The 12,074-nt window shown below is 38.5% G+C and overlaps 1 protein-coding gene across 5 annotated transcripts; it reads right to left on the bottom strand.

The window, feature by feature from the left end:
- Window positions 1-2,305: 2,305 nt before the first annotated feature.
- On the bottom strand, window positions 2,306-11,910 carry slc25a47a (solute carrier family 25 member 47a). Of its 5 annotated transcripts, none has more exons than XM_084431724.1 (6): window positions 11,434-11,910; window positions 9,770-9,813; window positions 8,860-8,931; window positions 7,673-7,867; window positions 5,701-5,953; window positions 2,306-3,889 (listed from the first exon to the last, which is right to left on the bottom strand). In XM_084431724.1, exons 1-6 carry the CDS (start codon window positions 11,468-11,470, stop codon window positions 3,594-3,596), a joined length of 897 nt encoding a protein of 298 aa, XP_084287850.1. In that variant the 5' UTR covers window positions 11,471-11,910; the 3' UTR covers window positions 2,306-3,593. The 5 variants fall into 5 exon arrangements, with proteins under 5 accessions (XP_084287850.1, XP_084287851.1, XP_084287853.1 ...); XM_084431725.1 differs by having other exon boundaries at window positions 9,770-10,597; window positions 11,434-11,907; XM_084431727.1 differs by having other exon boundaries at window positions 9,714-9,813; window positions 11,434-11,511.
- Window positions 11,911-12,074: the final 164 nt, after the last annotated feature.

Here is a 12,074-nt window from a genome sequence, read left to right as displayed (position 1 = left end):
TGCGTAAGGAGGAAAGAAAGACACGCCGGTTTGATTATGAGGAGAGCCGGAGAACAGAGGAAACATTGAGGTGTTCCTGCTGATCCTCGGAAGATGTTCCTGACTCCTGGAAGAAGAGCTGCATGTTCATGCGTCTCGTGTTTCACGGGTGTGTGTGTGTCTGTGAGGTCGTGACGTCGTGACGTCGAGCTGCTGATCTGACGAAGCTCACACACTCATTCCTCGGATTCGATCCTCTTTCCATTCGTCACAGTTTTCCCCATAACCTCTCTCTGAAGTGCTCTGTGCTCCGGCTGCACTGTACCAGCTTTTATTTAAATGTTATAATTATGTTCGGCTTGAGAAATGCTAGCAACATGCTAACAACGTGCTATTTCATTATGCTAGCACTGTTAAAACATGGTAATTCATGCTAGCAACATGCTATAACAGACACACAGACAGATAGACAGATAGATAGATAGATAGATAGATAGATAGATAGATAGATAGATAGATAGATAGATAGATAGATAGATAGATAGATAGATAGGGGCCCTATTTTAACGATCTGAAACGCAAGTAACTTTGTGGGCGGATCTCGGGCGCTGTTGCTATTATACCGGCGGGATAAATGACTCTCCGACGCAAATCTAAAATGTGTTGGTCTGAAGTAGCTTCATTACTCATAGGTGTGGTTTGGGCGTAACGTGAAATAAACCAATCAGAGCGTCATCTCACATTCCCTTTAAGAGCAGGTGTGCTTGTTCCATGGCGGATTGCTATTATAACGGCGGATTTGCCAGGAGCGGTTCACAGCCGAGGAGACCGACGTTCTCGTCAGGGCCGTAAAACACAGAGAAGTGACATTGGGGACGGAGAAACACACACAGATTAGCTTCGGTTAAACAGGCGTATGATCATTTGGGTAAATGTGTAAGCTAGATTTATGCCTATTTTTCACATCTTCATGGACACCACAATGATTTCCCTCGTGTGGAATATTTTTCCTTGTAATAATGTATGGTTTTCTCAAAATGTGAACTGCTGCGTCTGTGTGTAGATGAGAGAAGCAAAGTGTGTGTGTGTTGTGCTCACGCTACATTATGGCCAAGCATGCGCCCTTAAAATATCATCTGAATAACGCGCCGCTGACTTTAGACGAGGTTTCTCCTGGTCTGTGGAGGAATTGTTTTCTGAAACTGCAAAATAGCACCAGGGAACGTTTGCGCCGGAACACGCCTCCTCTTTTCCCTGAACCGCCCCCGGGAGCGCAAGTTCATTCCCTAATTTACCGACGTGCGTCTGTGGAGGGAAAAGTCCGCTGTGTGTCGGGTGAGAAATAGGAATGAAACATGCGTCGCTGTACAAAGTCAATAGCGCTGGGTGCGAGATAGGGCCCTGATAGAAAGATGGATGGATGGATGGATCTGTCTGCTGTCTGTCTGAAACCTTCAAGCATTAGTTAGACTCAGACTCAGACGGCTAATAAAGTTGAATCTGATTACAGAGAGTACAGCTTTGCAATGCACACAAATGCATGTAATATTGCTCTAATTAAATGCAAAATGCTCTAATTGTCTTCTTTTGTGTGTGCTTGGGATTAACTGGGTGGGATTTTGAGTGGTTTAGCTCTAGAGATTTAGATTTCTATTCCTTCCCCCAAACTCCACAAAAGCTACTTTCACCAGCAACCGTTCGTCCAGTGGGAAAACTCTCCCGTTCAGACAAACACAAGTAAAGTCCATCAAAACTTTTCATGTGACGGCTTAAACAGTGTAAACAAGACAGAGAAAGGTGTGTGTGTGTGTGTGACCTGTAGATGTGTGTGTGTGACCTGTAGAGGCCACTAGATGGAACCATTAACCAGCAGATGACAAATGTTTCATAAGTGTGTGTGTGTGTGTGTGTGAGACCTGTAGAGGCCACTAGATGGCGCCATTAACCAGCAGATGATGAATGTTTCATAAGTAGCCCTATAGTGAGATGGAAAGAACAGCATTTATTGTCTCTAAATTATCAGTGTGTAGTGTGATGTCAAATTGTTTATGTTTTATATATTAGTAGGTCCGCTAGTTCATGCTTACTTTCAAAGAAACAGTCAGAGCCCACTATATGAAAAAAAGAGACAACAACATTTCATGCAATGCAACTGCAATTACTTTATTATTTTGGTTTTATTTAACAATGTTATCTCATATTTCACTTATAAATGTGTTTTATCTCTTTAAGCATGTGCTGCAGTAGACGTTTGCACCGGGTCACCTCGAGTCTTCTCCGTTAAACTCCGAAAAATACACAAAAATGATGATCAGCCCAAGAACTCTTCAGAGGATGATGGTGTTTATTTACAAGTGCACCGAAAATACAATAATCCAGCGGTGAAGAAATATATACAAGTGCTGTACACGTCCCAACACCAGTATTAATACACAACAACAACAAAATAAACCAAAGATCTACAAGTGTCCACATTATACAGATCCAGCAACCCGGTTACAGCAACATATACGTATAACAGCAATATACTGTATAACAAATGATTTAACAAAACACAAAACAAGTAAACAATGCGCATGTTTGATATGTTCACTCAGTAATGACCAATAGTGTTGCTTTAGATTTATTCTCATTGGGGAAATACAGCAGAAACACAATATTCTGAGTCTAAATGTAAGTCATCCAATATTAACTTGTTTATTGAACTGTTGTATAAAATCGATATCAGATTTACACTCGTGCTGATATTCGGGAAACATACTCTTGCTCGTAACTTCTTTTTAAATATTAATACTTTTTAGAGTGTAAAGTCAGTATAATAATGCATCTTATTCAAAGATAAATATTTTGGGGAGCTTTGAGAGATTATTTTGGTGACAATTTTACCTCAGTTTCTCGTTATTATTATTATTATTATTATTGCTTCTTGAGTTCTGACATTTGAATAACTTTCCATTGATGGTAATAAACTTATTCTTATTCTAATAAATGAGTCACTACATAATACTGTATCATGCAAAACATCTTAATAAAAATACAAACCTTTTGATTTGGGGGTAAAATATAACTAAATTTTGTTTAGTTTTTTAAATACATTGTGCAAAATATTTAACAAAACAATTTGTAACACTATTTAAAGGTGGCGTATTTACTACATGCATATATAGTAATAACAGTAACTTATGCATAATTATAAGTAACTTATCCTAACCGTAACTCTATAGTAAGTACATGCTTAATTAATATTACTCAGTACTTATTTGAATAAGTTCAATCAATGTAACTACGGCATATATAATTAAATATATAATTACACTGTAACAATGACACCTTCAAATAAAGTGTAACCCTTGTCATTGTTACAGAGTAATTATATATTTAAGTACTGATTAATATTAAGCAACTACATGTATTTATTGTGGGATTAGGGTTTGGTTGAGGGTTAGTTGCATGTAATTGTGCATAATTTACTGTTATTACTATGGTAAGTACATGAAACAAGGACACTAAAATAAAGTGTTACCGAATAAATCTCATTTCAAGCTAAATATGTCATCTTCGTGAGATTCCTCTGCATGATGTTAAATGCACATTAGAATACAGTAAGAACATGATCATGAGAGCTGATCCAGAGACGGTGACCTGAGCACGCGAACACTGACCTCGTACACGGCGAAAACCACCATGTTCACGGGAAACGCACGCAAGCAGTTTATTCCCAGACTCCTGAAGAAAACCCCGGGGCCCTCGTTCCTCAGGGTCTCTTTAATGCAGTGAACGAGTCCTCGATATCTCCTGTCCTGACGCACTCCGTCCATCTGAAGACGAGCCTTAATCACGTCCATCGGCGTCCCGACAGACCAGCCGGCCATTCCTGCGACTCCACCGGACAGCAGCACCACACTCCACTCTGACAACACAAACACAGAGACCAGATCAGACCAGACTAAACCAGATCAGACCAGACTAAACCAGATCAGACCAGACTAAACCAGACCAGCCGGCCATTCCTGCGACTCCACCGGACGGATCTGAACAGACTAAACCAGACTAAAACAGATCTGACCAGACTAAACCATATCAGACCAGACTAAACCAGACTAAAACAGATCTGACCAGACTAAACCAGATCAGACCAGACTAAACCAGACTAAACCAGATCAGACCAGACTAAACCAGATCTGACCAGACTAAACCAGATCAGACCAGACTAAACCAGACTAAAACAGATCTGACCAGACTAAACCAGATCCGACCAGACTAAACCAGACTAAAACAGATCAGACCAGACTAAACCAGATCAGACCAGACTAAACCAGACTAAACCAGATCTGACCAGACTAAACCAGATCAGACCAGACTAAACCAGATCTGACCAGACTAAACCAGATCTGACCAGACTAAACCAGACTAAAACAGATCTGACCAGACTAAACCAGATCCGACCAGACTAAAACAGATCTGACCAGACTAAACCAGATCTGACCAGACTAAACCAGATCTGACCAGACTAAACCAGATCTGACCAGACTAAAACAGATCTGACCAGACTAAACCATATCAGACCAGACTAAACCAGACTAAACCAGATCTGACCAGACTAAACCAGATCAGACCAGACTAAACCAGATCTGACCAGACTAAACCAGATCTGACCAGACTAAACCAGACTAAAACAGATCTGACCAGACTAAACCAGATCCGACCAGACTAAAACAGATCTGACCAGACTAAACCAGATCTGACCAGACTAAACCAGATCTGACCAGACTAAACCAGATCTGACCAGACTAAACCAGACTAAAACAGATCTGACCAGACTAAACCATATCAGACCAGACTAAACCAGACTAAACCAGATCTGACCAGACTAAACCAGATCAGACCAGACTAAACCAGATCTGACCAGACTAAACCAGATCTGACCAGACTAAACCAGACCAGCCGGCCATTCCTGCGACTCCACCAGACAACAGCACCACACTCTGGTCTGATCTGGTTTAGTAAATAACTGTTTTCAACACTGATAATAATCATAAATGTTTCTTGAGCATCAAATCCTCATATTAGAATGATTTGTGAAGGATCATGTGACACTGAAGACTGGAGTAATGATGCTGTATGAGTAATGGATTAGAGGAGTTTTGTGGTTGAAATGTAAAATAGTAACAAATCCTCCTCTCGCGGGTCAGTCTGACCCTTAGGAATGAATGGAGTGCGAGGAATGCTTCAGTTCACATAGAAAAACCTAAAAATGCTCAAAATTCAAACTAAAAATGCTCAAACTTTACCAAAAAATGATTTAATAATGTCTACATGTGTATCTGAATGCACACTGAAGAGAACTGGCTTTAGGACCCAGAGGAACAGCTCATATAGAGCTATAAGGACATCTAGAGTCATGAAATATCATCTTATATTATTATTATTCTCCCACAAGAGGTCACAGACACCCGATGTAAGATATTTAGAGCTGAATTAAAAGGGTTATGCACAAAATTTTAAGTTATTTCAGTTATTTTAAATTCAAGTTGAAAGAATGTAAGGAATATGCATAAATTACTATTTATTTATTGCTCAAATCTAGTCATTTAAAGTTAAATAAAATAAAAAAGAACAAAAAAATAGAAAAAAAAATATGAAATTGAAAAAAAATTAAAAAGTGAAGTCTAATTTCCGTGTTTCGCGAGGGAAGGATGAGGGTTAAACGCCTGCACTCACCGGGCTCTCTCTGTCCCGCCGGCGTGAGTCGGGAACACAGTGTGTCGTAGGTTAGGAAGTATGTGGCGAACGACGGGCCGTCTCTGAAGGCCAGAGGAAGAGCTCCTCTGTAAAGCCCTGAAACGCCCTCGTGTTTGGCGATGCTCAGCAAACAGTGGATCGGCCCGCTGTACCGCGGCTTACCACTGCGCTTGCTCTCCGTCTGACACTGCAGACGCACTTTCACCAGATCACCAGGAGACATCACAGAGATCTGAGGAAGAACCAAAGGGTTAATCATCGTCCACAGCTGTAACATAACGGCACAGAGGACACTACAGTCAAACACACATCTTTCAGACCTTCAACACTTCTCACATTATCAGTTTATTCACTATAAAATATGAGCAGAACTCAGAGTTATGAACTCAGAGTTGATATTTGACTGGTTTTGTCCATCCTTCTGTTAGACTGTCTCACACATGAATTATGTTGAATATCTGTCAGCTGTTAAATTTAACTACACAATTAGATAATACCAGTTTAGCTCAACCAATCACCAAGCAATGCTTCATTGTGTTCAGTCTGTGTGTAAAAAGAGCATTAGCAATTAAAGACAACACACTTGATCAGGTCAAAGTGTCCCAATCATTTCTGCTCCCAAATGTTTATTAATTTTACTGTATGAAGAATATCTGGGTATAATATGTCACAGATTACTGTATTCTTCTCTCCTCACTTACATTAATGAGCTATAGTGTCCTGATCACACTAGTGAAACATATCAGAAATTATATCTGGTGTCTGAATAATTTTTGGTTTGACTGTAGATTGTTAAATATAATACACAAAATTGAACAACAATACACACATATAGAAGGAAAAACAATAGTTTTCTAACATTGGGAATGTTGTTCCAGCTGATGAGCGATAAGAACACTGACAGCCAATCAGATTGATCCATCATTGACTTCTTATAAACAGAACGATATGGTGTGAGTGCTAATATACGTGTTATAGTTATCTTTATTATAATTCTTGGAGTGAATGCGAGGAAGTTTTATTGCAAATCACGCTGTCACAGACATCTTAAGTTCATTAGAGTGAGTTAAACCTGTTCACACCAATAACTAAAACTAAAACGCAGTTTTATGAAACACTAAAAAAACTTTTTTTTTAACAAATTTTACATTTGCTATGAAAAATAAAAGTTGTATATGATATATATATATTTTCCAAAACACGTTTTACTCTAAAACCGTTTTAACTTTCCAGGAGATGAACTCTTGACATCAACAACTGAATTTCAACTAGTAAAAACTATAATTGTTGATATCTGTAAGTGTATTGTCACTAGTGAAGTGTCACCACAGGCTGCCATTCAAATTCAATTGCTGATATCAAGAATTGAATTACTAGTAACAATGTTCAGTTTCGATATCATGAATGTGACTGTTACTAGTAAAAACGCCATTTTAGATGTCTGAAACTATATTGATATCAGAAATACATTTCCGGATATCAAAAAAGAACATTTTTACTAGTAGCAATTCAGTTACTGATATCAAGAATAAACATTTCAACTAGTGACAATTCAATTACTGATATCAGGAATTAGCATTTGCACTAGTAACAGTGTAATTATTGATATAAAAAATGAAGGTTTTTACTAGTGAGAGTTGTATTTCTGATATGTGAATTTCTCAATTCTTGAAATGAACAATTGATTTTGAATGGCAGCCTATGGTGACACTTCACTAGTGAAAATACACTTATCAACAATTATACTTTTTACTAGTTGAAATTCAATTGTTGATATGGAGAATTCATCTCCTGGAAATAAATAAAAGTTAAAAGGAGCACAAGTGTGACTATTGTGTTCAGGACCATTTAACCGGTTCGTGTTCACACAGCAAGTTTCGTACCATTCTAATGAAGGAAATAAAAAAGCGTGAGATATTTAGTTGGACAGTGCCGGCAGAGCTCGCCTGACCTGAGCCACTCCGCCCGCCAGGCCGGACAGGAAGATGTCCAGTTTGGAGTTGTGAGCGCCGACCCCGCCGACCCCGCCGACCCCGCGGAGCTGAGCGAAGCACTGGAGACAGTTCCGGTACGTGCCGAACACCACGGAGGAGGTCAAGGAGATGGTGGAGACGGGCAGCGCCATTCCCTTGAAGAAGCCGTGAACCTGGAGCAAACAGACCAACGTTCAGGACAGAAACCTGCGAAATCTATTATTATTAGTTCAAGTTCAAAGTGGTTTTTATAGTGGTTCAGTCATATACAGTAGTACAGTACACTACGAAACGAGACAACGTTCCTCCAGGCCCATAGTGCTGCATAAAAACAAACATAGAACAATCACAAAATCACATTTCATGTTACAGGACTTTTATTCAGTAACTTCTGCATTCACAGGGTCATCATCATCATCATCATCATCATCTTCATCATCATCAGATAAACTGTAGTCACTGTTGCTGTTTGTAAATAAAGTTGCTCACTGATTACATGACAAATATTGTAGTTAGTAACTTTACTCCAGATGACTGATGTAACCCTCTGGTAACGCTTGCAAATCGGTCAAAAACGAAAGATAATCATGTCATTTATTTTTTTGATATTTAATATTTTGTATTTTTAGGGGATTTTATGGTACTAAATGATACTTATGCTGTAGTTATAATCCATTTATTCACTTTTTGACAGTGAACCTGAAAATGAACTTTCCAACAAACTGAATCTTGAATCTGTCGATCACAGACGGAAGTTTGGTCTCGTCTTCAAGGAAACACTCAGAGATTATTGATGAATATTGAAATATATATTTCACATGTTGTATATGTGAAAAATGCATATGTTCACATAAGCAAGTGCCATAACCTTTACCAGGTTTCGTTCCATTACGATGAAGTAAAAGAACCGAGAGTGACTGAAGAGCACCAGATGGTTATGGTAATGTCTTCTCTATACTTTTTGACTCATTTATGACTTAGATTTTGATGGGATTATTGTGTACCACATTTATACATTAAAACAAAGAAAATACATTTAAAAGGGTAAAAAGAAGAATTATGGGTAATACTTTGGTTTAGGGTCCAATTCTCATTATTTAATCCCACTGCATCTACTGATGTCCAGAGGCTGCGTTACGCATTGAACACAAATGTAATTTCTCACCCCTTCTTTTCTGACGGTCATCACGACACACTGCCAGACTCCGCTGAACTGCTTCTGGGTTTGGATCCGGACCTGTGCAGATGTCAAACACACACACTCAGAGTCTGGAGGAGACGCTACAACAGCAAGTGTGCAAAATCACTATCGTTCACGTCTGCAGTTAAAGGCACAGTGTGTGAGTTTGGCCACTAGAGGTCGCTTGCATAACTTGATGCCGTGAATGAGTGAGGAATCATGGGACTTGAATATGAATGACTCATGAATAAGCGGATGTATTAAAGTGTTATTAGCGTTACAGTGAGTGGTGTGAAGCAGACTCTTTTATTACTCTTATAAACTGCAGTTGTCGCTCCTTTCGCTTTGTGGTTTATGTTTATTTTACGATTAAAGTTATGATTAACGTTCACCTCCTTCTTCCCTGAACTTGAACTTTGTTTGATCGCTTAAATTCACATTATTTTATTTTATTCTAATGAAACAGGCTGAATTACTGATTCACGTCACTTTGTTTGATAAATGTAAGTTGTTGGGTAACGCAGCGCCGTTTCACTCCATCAAAAACATCATGCTAAAAGTAAAAGAGTGTGTTGAAAGATTTGTTATATCGTAACTTGTTGCACTTTGCAGTATCGATATTAGAATATCGTTTTAATAAAAGCTGGATGACTGTTGTTAAATGGCATGCAGTTCATTTTAAAACATTATATGGTGAGAAAACTCGTTACACGCGTTAAAACGGCTGATTTCTGTGGATTGTTGGGAACATTTGGGATAATGTACAGTAAATACACAACTCTGCAAAATATATAACATTGTTCTAGTGGTTTTTGGATATTTGAATCCAGAAATCTTACATATTGTGCCTTTAAGAGTCAAACGTCCAGGTTCAATCACACTAATATGAGTTTACTTTGACCGTATCCAGTGGGAACCCGACCGCAACGCCACACGCTCCTGCAAAACAACAGCCAATCAAACGGGATCGTTCCGTCTCTCAAGAACAGTTTGTCTTGCATTATGTGATAATCATGCACTCGAGCACGACACATGCCAATATCATTTGTTTGTATGTTTAAGTTTCCAATAATTGATATGCAGAACTGCAGTGAACCAAAGACAGTCTCACAAACACACTTTGAAATCGCTGGTGTTTCTGACGTCACAAACTACCTTGTAACCAATCAGATCAACGTGTGATCGTCAACCAGTGGATCTCTGAGCTGAGTGAGTGAGTGGAGGCGGGGTGAATTTGCATATTCATAGAACCAATCAGATCAACGTGTGATCGTCAACCAGTGGATCTCTGAGCTGAGGGAGTGAGTGGAGGCGGGGTGAATTTGCATATTCATAGAACCGCGCATACTAAATGAGGCAAGGGTGTCGAGTTACATTCAAGCTATGGAAAAAAACTTTAAATATGTCATTTTGGTGATCAAAGATGAGTTTTAAGGGGTTAAAGTTATTGACTACAGGGGGACTTTAATATAATTTGACTCCAGGAACAGAGATGGGAAACACCTCTGTCTCTAAACACTAGTGCTAATTGAGGATTTTGACATAAAGCATTTAATATATTATATCATATTTATGCCTTCATCTGTTTTATATCATTTTTTATACATACATAAGTGAATAATGGTGTAAATTAAGTTTACATACCTCTATACTCCCTCCATGGGCTTCTAGACCTTTAAGGGATCTTGACTCAATTTTAACCCCTTTTCGATGTGAAAATGCACTACCCAAATATAAATGGACAATGTGGATAATCTTTTTAAAACACTTCAAAAAGTGAAAGTGTAACAAAGTTATACAAGTACTTTAAGTGTTGTTCACATAATCTCCTGTGCCAATACAAGTTATTCAACATGATGATGGTGTCTAATGAAGACGTGACTGATTGAAACGTTGCGCTTGGTTGTAAATACATATACATATATATCAGTGTGTTGTCTTAAACATTGTCTTAAACCATTTTTTGTGAAAACAAAATAGTATTTGGCAGTTTTTAGACCTGCGTGTAGTGATGGTGTAATAGTAGATTCCCATTTCCCAGGCATTAAAGCCAAATGAGTAGCCAAACTATTGAGATGAGAATAGTTTCACTAGTTTTAACTCATTCATTGCTGAATGTAAATATTGCATCCATGAAATGGTTAAATTGAGTCACTTTATGTGTAATGAAACTCTCCAATATCTATTTCCAATGGTGCATTTTCATTAATTCATCAAGAATCCTTTGGGATCTTAAATTCTCTGCATTGCTCTTTATTGTCTCTTTTCCTATTATTATTTTTTTCCAATTAACTTTTACATGTCTCTCTCTCTCTCTCTCTCTCTCTCTCTCTCATGGAACATACTAATAAAATATAGGCTATTATTCACTGCTTTTAGGCAACACTGAGTTGTTTTTATGTTATATAGCCTACATTTTCTCATTGTCTCAAAAGCAAAACACCGATACCCAGAGCATTAACATATCTTCTCTCAATGCAAATCAGCATTTCTAATACATAACTGAGAATTTAACCACCAGATTAACTGACAAACAACAGTCTTTAAACTATAGCCTACCTCCCATTGATCCTGCAAGGAAGTCGGCGAAATGCATCGTTGAATCTGCTTTACCTGCCTAAGACATTATTGCTGCTTCTGTTCTGATGAATAATTGTGTAATAATGCCACTGACACACAGTGTGTGTCCCGTAAAGGTCGCGGATCTGCGCAGTCTACCGAGTCCTTTTGTAACAGTGCCTCACTCTCACGTGGTTCCGCTGCCAGACGCACAGCTTCTGATGCATGTTCTGATTTAAGAGCAATAACGAGAAACTTGCTTTATATTGACGGTGGTGCATGTTTAATACGCGACGTCTGTTTTATCCTTAAACTTTATTTGACTTTCAACTAGTCATTTTGTTATTTCTATATCATGTGAGCTCATTTCCATTCCAGGTGATTAGTTGCATTGTTGCGCATTTGATGAATAAACCTTTACTTAATTAGTTCGGATTGATTACAGACAGAGTGCATTTATTCGTACACGCATTGCACCATTCGCTTTTATAAGACATAAACACATGCTGATGCAACGCGGAAGAGAAATTACGAGTCCAATGAATCTTTTTGACCTGATTCCTTTCGAAAGATTCTGTTGAATCGATTCGCAAAGTGTTCGCACGAAGTGCGCAAGCTAATAGACGAACTACGATCTAGAA

The sequence above is a fragment of the Rutilus rutilus genome (genome assembly GCF_951802725.1).
Source record: "Rutilus rutilus genome assembly, chromosome: 15".
Lineage (NCBI taxonomy): Eukaryota > Metazoa > Chordata > Actinopteri > Cypriniformes > Leuciscidae > Rutilus > Rutilus rutilus.
The sequence above is the reverse complement of the archived record's forward strand: the minus strand, read 5'-3'. Positions and strand labels throughout refer to the sequence as shown.

Bases quoted from the DNA above. Each gene is read 5' to 3' on its own strand.
- slc25a47a (XM_084431724.1), bottom strand. From the start codon at position 11,470: ATGCATTTCGCCGACTTCCTTGCAGGATCAATGGGAG. The intron at 8,932-9,769 runs GTAAACTCATAT...ACATCTGCACAG, and splicing joins TCCCACTGGATACGGTCAAA to GTCCGGATCCAAACCCAGAA. The intron at 5,954-7,672 runs GTCAGGCGAGCT...GTTCTTCCTCAG, and splicing joins TGGCGGGCGGAGTGGCTCAG to ATCTCTGTGATGTCTCCTGG.